This window comes from Mesitornis unicolor, unplaced genomic scaffold (genome assembly GCF_000695765.1).
Source record: "Mesitornis unicolor isolate BGI_N332 unplaced genomic scaffold, ASM69576v1 scaffold14953, whole genome shotgun sequence".
NCBI classification, from domain to species: Eukaryota; Metazoa; Chordata; class Aves; order Mesitornithiformes; family Mesitornithidae; genus Mesitornis; species Mesitornis unicolor.
In genome coordinates, this window is record NW_010176819.1 from 33,384 (window position 1) to 38,946 (window position 5,563).

At 52.9% G+C, this 5,563-nt stretch overlaps 1 protein-coding gene across 1 annotated transcript; it reads right to left on the minus strand.

Moving 5' to 3' along the window:
* Positions 1 to 1,702: 1,702 nt before the first annotated feature.
* On the minus strand, positions 1,703 to 5,165 carry IBSP (integrin-binding sialoprotein). Its single transcript, XM_010181852.1, has 6 exons — positions 5,112 to 5,165; positions 4,979 to 5,029; positions 4,781 to 4,852; positions 4,535 to 4,588; positions 2,484 to 2,585; positions 1,703 to 2,272 (listed from the first exon to the last, which is right to left on the minus strand). The coding sequence occupies exons 1-6, from the start codon at positions 5,163 to 5,165 to the stop codon at positions 1,703 to 1,705; spliced, it is 903 nt and encodes a 300-aa protein (XP_010180154.1).
* Positions 5,166 to 5,563: the final 398 nt, after the last annotated feature.

Genomic DNA, 5,563 nt, shown 5'->3' on the forward strand with positions numbered 1-5,563 from the left:
TAGCCTTGGTGGTATTGCTGGTCACCTACGTGTATGCCAAAGGGAGTTCCCACCACTGCGCCCAGCCTGGCTCAACCACTTATTGCAGTGACAGTGACAGCAGCCCCCATCCCACCTACCACCCTGCCCTGACCCAAACCCTGAGAGTGGGCATGACCACTGCATTAACGTCAGAAATGGTTAAACCATCAGCATCCAGTCTCAGGTGGGAGCAAGCCTTGGAACCAGGAAGAAACGTCCCCCTTCCCATGGGCTGTGGTCGACAGCTCCCCTCTTGGTACCAAAGCGGCTGGTACACTTCAGCTCTGGGAGACAGAGTTTTGGCTAGGTGCCTAGGGCCAGGGTGGCTGACGCACATGGGGCCAGGCTGGGCACCCCATGAGAGCAGGACCCAGCCCCAGCAGTGCCAGGGCTCTTTGTCCATGCCAGTTCCCTGACGTCTTTGGGCACCATCTGGGGATGTGGATGGTGAGGCTCTCATGTCCTGCCCACTGGATGTGAGCATGTGCAGGGCTCCATGGTGCCCGCAGGAGAGACTTGGCCCCAGGAGTGCCCACCCTGCAGGCAGCATCCCCTGCCACCCTGGCAGCTGCAGCCCAGCTTTGGTGCATGGAGGTGGCTTTGGACCATAGCCAGCAGCTCACTGCTGTGAGAATAGAAAATCATTTTGCAGTCGGACCTATATCAGAAGCTGAACACAGGTTTCTTTTCCAGGAGTACAAGGACAGCACAGTACCCACCATAACCTGTGGCAGTAGCCAGCACGGTACACAAGAGCCACTGCTTTTCCTAAATGTGGGCCCCTGCTTGAAGCCCAGTGGAATTTGGTCCTTCCCCATCCCTAGCACTGATCCCCATGTGGCTGGGACCACACTCCTATGGAGAGGTGACTCTGGGCAAGGATGTGCTGGGAACCACAAGCTGGACGTCCCCATCCCTGATGGAGGAGTTGAGCAGGTGCACCACTGTCACCATGACAGCTCTACCTTGCCCTGGGGATGAGGCTGCATGGCTGGGAGAGACATGGATTGTTTTGGGCTGCAGCACCAGTGTCTGAAATGCATGTTTGAGGTGCCTGGCCTTGGTGGGACCCATATGCTCAGCCCAGGGATACAGAAGCAAAGCTCTCATTATAGCAGTATGCATCTACAGTTGGTGATGCACAGAAATATAAATTAATGTCTTTATTAATATTGTCCGCTGTCTCGTCAGGCCATGGGAGACATGTGACTAAGGAGCTACTATCACTCACATACTGCAAATTCGCATCGGCTCTACTCGATTTACATAAAATACGGCAGTAATCCCACAGCAGTGACCCTAAATATGCCCCTCCATTTTTCAGAGGGGATGCTACTCTACAGAAGCTTTCCTAGTTAGCCTCTTTTGTGTACATCTGAGTTGGAATAAAGAGATTAAACCTTATCTGAGGAGCTTGAGCACCTGTAGCCCCTCAGTCCACCAAGCACCATGCTGGCCCCACTGACCCCAGCAAATTCAGCAGCAAACCCTTCACTATGAACAAGCTCAGTTCAGTTTTTTTATTTCATTTTGCTTTATGAGATACAAAAATAAGCCTGGGATGGAGCCGGTGTGCACCACAAGCCACCTAGCATCCCCTTGGGTGCGCAGCAGCTGCAGTGAGCCTTCGGATGCATGTTCCTGAGTGGGGAGGGGCAGTACGACGGCCACCCCCAAGCGCTCACTGGCTGTAGTAGTAATCCTGGCCATACACATCATAGCCATGCCCCTTGTAGTAGCCATACTCATCCTCGTAGGCCCGGTAGCTGTCCCCGTGGATGTACTCATCCTGCTCCCCATAGCTGCCATCGGTGGTGCCCTTTTCCCCCTGGCCTCTGACTGTCACCTCATACTCCCACTGCTCCCTGGCTGTGGTGGCATACGTGGGTCCCCCATCTTCTGTGGTGGTTGCCTGGGACAGCCTGTCTTCACTGGTGGTGCTGGCAACAGTGGTGACTTCAGTTTCCTCCTCCTTCTCCTCCTCTTCCTCCTCCTCCTCTTCCTCTTCCTCTTCTTCCTCCTCCTCTCCCTCCTCCTCCTCTGCTGCCATGGTGCTGTTGCCATGAGGTCTGTCTGCCCCTTCAGTGGTGTTGGTGCTTGTGCCATTGACAGCGTTCTCATTCTCAGCTACTTCTTCCTCCTCCACCTCCTCCTCCTCCTCATTCTCGTCACTGTCTTCATTTTCAGAGTCATCTCCCTTGCCAGCAGCACCATTCCTGCCCCACTGCTGGGGCCCTTGGTAGCCCTTACCCTGGCAATGGGAAATAATGCATTAGTAAGGCTACCTTTTTGGGGTGCCCCTTCTGACCCTCCCACTGGGTCCCAGAGCTTGGCCTAGCCATGGGCCTCCTGCTCAGCGAGTCCCCAAACAGAAATGGGGTGCAGGGCATCCCATGGGTGCAAGTGGGAATGCAGTGAACACCTCCACCATGGGTCCTCCCCTCAAGCCCCCCAGACCGCACCTCCTGGGGGGATGCAATGTCTCCTCCCAGCCCACTCTGGCTGTCCCCAGGGGCTGCTCCGGGAGAGTGGCCAGCTGCCTTAGTGCCAGCGTGGGTCTGTTCCTGCAGGGACAGGGAGAGGATGAGGCAGGCGGTCAGCAGTGGAAGCAGAGAGCAGCCTTTCCAGCAGTGACAGGGGCACACAGCATCCCCATTTAGGCACTGCTCCAAGTTTCCTGCTTTCCCATGGATCTCATCCCAGACTGAAATCAAGACGCTGCAAGAGGGCAGCCCAAGCCATGCAATTAAGCAGTGGTGGCTGGAGCTGGGTGTTGGTGTTCTGGCTATGCATTTTGCTTAACAAAGCATATGAAGATTTGCTTTTGAAATTTTCCCTCCCAGTTTCCAATAAACAGAGAAAGCCACAGGTGCACTACATGCGCACTACACGCTACACATGAGGTATGAGCCCCAATCCCACCAGCAGTAAGCCATCAGTACCACTTGGCCCCAGAGACCATGCAGCAGAGCAGGTCTCTCAGCAATGTGCACAGCAGTCCATGCTGCTAAAAAAGACAATTAATGACCCAAATGCAAGCAGAGCCTGGAGTAACCACTAAGGCAGCTTGCCCAGCCCCCAGCCTGGGAGGAGAAGCAGCAGCACCTTGCCACCCACAAACAAACCCAGCCGTGGAAGGGAAACATGGGGACACTGCCATCCCTGCCGCAGGCTATCCCCACTGCTTACATGCCAAGACAAAAAGCACACACCTTGGCATTTTGGGCAAACTCAGATGCTTAAAATACTGGTACATCTGGTGCTAGTGAAAACTCAGGCTGTTTTCCTCTCTAAAACTGCACTGTGCAGCTGGCTGTGCTGATGGGAGCAATGCTCCCCCACATCCAGCAGCTGTTATATGGTGCTGTTTACACCTTGTTGACCTTGGGGCCTTTCATCATGATTTACCTTTCTGGCCACCCCCTACCCACAAAGCCATGCAGAAACCCTGCCTGGGAATGGCCACTGTGCTGATGTCCTTGAAACAAAAGGAGTAGCTACAAACAGCAACTCTGTTCCTGCACGTCACTTAATTTCTTCCTTGGGAATGAAATTCCCCCTTTGGCTGTCTCATCCCACTACTCTAGATTATCCCTAGTGATTGCAGTGGTAGGGAAGAACAACAAGCAGAAAGGGGCAAATTGCAGAGAGGTGCCAGGTCTAGCAGAGGGGGGTGGCGCTTCCTGTGCTGCATAGTGGCCCCAGGGCCCCAAGGTTGGTTTTAATGCCAGGTGCCCAGGCTTACACTCCTGTTAAAAAGGCCCCTGAAATTGGCATTAAAATAATTAATTTATTTTTTTTAAATGTGAATAGGCCTGGTATACAGGTTTCCAAAGATACAAGATCCCTGTCTCAAAGCACCTGTGTGCTTGAGAGCACTGGATTATTTTTGAGCGTTTGCAGCCCAGTGAGGCACAAGAGACCTTTGTAATCCCTGTCCCTTAATTTTGGACCTGAATGACTCTTGCAAATGCAGCAGTGCCCAAGCTCATATTGACCCAGTGGACAGAAGCAGAGTCACTAGCTGGAGTGCTTGGTACAAACGTGCATTTCTCAATATAGCATCAGTTTGTGTCCCTCTGCACGCATGTATGCAGAGCATAACTGTATTTTCCATAGTAATTTTATCAGCTCTGTGGGAGCAACACACCCAAAAAGGGGAAGGTATAAGGAGCCCTAACAGCCCCTTTTGCCTGGGGGCTGAGCCTCTCTGCTTCTGCACTTCGGCCCATCCTGCTCCTTTCTGAGCCACTGAAAATGGAAACCCGGAAAGTTTGTCTCAGGGTTGTTTGGTGGAACCCCACCTATCTTCTCTAAAAAAAGAACAAAAAATAATTAAAAAAAACATAATCCAGGATAGAAAATCCAGTTACATCCAGTGCGCAAGGCTGTGGGTGGTCAGGGCCACAAATACTGATGAACAGAGACTACAAAACCAAAGAAAGTTCCGAAATTCCCATATTTGTTTTGCAGGCTGCTGGTTTGCTGGGAAAAAGGCTGCAGGAATACTCACCCCCATGTCCTCCCCCTCTGAGCTGTCCTCCTCTTCCTCCGATGAGTCATTGCCCTAAGGAGAGAGAAAACCAAGCTGTAGCCAAGCTGGCAGATCTCCATTGGTGTCACAAGTGCAATAGTCTCAGTCCAGCCCTGTAGGCCAGTGGCTGGCAGGGCGCAGACTGTGCCCCCTCATCTCATTTGGGCTGACAGCTCAGTATTTGGCAGACAGTGAAAGCATAAGCAGTCCCTCTGAAGCACCCACCTGGTACCGTCGCTGTGGGGGATGCATGTAGGCATATCTGTGCAGGTAATACCGGTGCCTGTTCTTGAACACCTACCAGGAGGAGAAAGGTGTAAATCCCATCAGCCTGGGGGCCTGGGTACGGAAATGACTGAAATGTCTTCCCTCAAGGCCAATGCCATGTGGGGTTGGGCACAGGGGTGAGGGGCGAGACCCTACCGCATTTTCTTCTGAGTCGTCTGACTCGGCTCGCCGCAGCCAGCTCTTGACCTGGGGTAAAGACTGGGTTGATGCACACCCTTCACCAGCCCGAACGGGGACAAAGGGACTTCCTCCACTGCCCGGCACTCACCGAAAAGGCGCAGGCCATCCCCACCAGGCAAGCAAAGACCAGGGCAGTCCTCATGGCTGCTTTCTCTAGGAACAGCAAAACATGGCAAGGGCTTGCTTTTCAGCTAGAAAGCACCATTGCTACTCCAAACCATACGGGCGTTTGTGTCTCCACAGGCAAGCAGGGAGAAGAAAGGCTGACCTCAGCCAGCTCTTGATGGAGTCACCCAACCCCTTCAGAGACCCAAGTCCTTCTTTTTTTAGATTAATCTGCCTCAATTTCCATGATTACATTTTGGTTTTGCAAGAAGTCACAAAGTACCAGAAGAATAACTTTCACTCGGTAGCACATGAATTGCTTACCCTGACCAGGACTACTCAGTTTTGCTTCCCCATCACCTACAAGCGAATGGGGAAAACCAAACCCCGCCGGAGATGCAACAGGAGCAGCCAGCAGGAGCGCTGCCCACTGTG

Coding starts and splice junctions, on each gene's coding strand:
- IBSP (XM_010181852.1), bottom strand. CDS start 5,165: ATGAGGACTGCCCTGGTCTTTGCTTGCCTGGTGGGGATGGCCTGCGCC. Junction 4,853..4,978: donor ACGACTCAGAAGAAAATGCG/GTAGGGTCTCGC, acceptor TCCTCCTGGTAG/GTGTTCAAGAACAGGCACCG. Junction 2,586..4,534: donor CAGAGGGGGAGGACATGGGG/GTGAGTATTCCT, acceptor CTGTCCCTGCAG/GAACAGACCCACGCTGGCAC.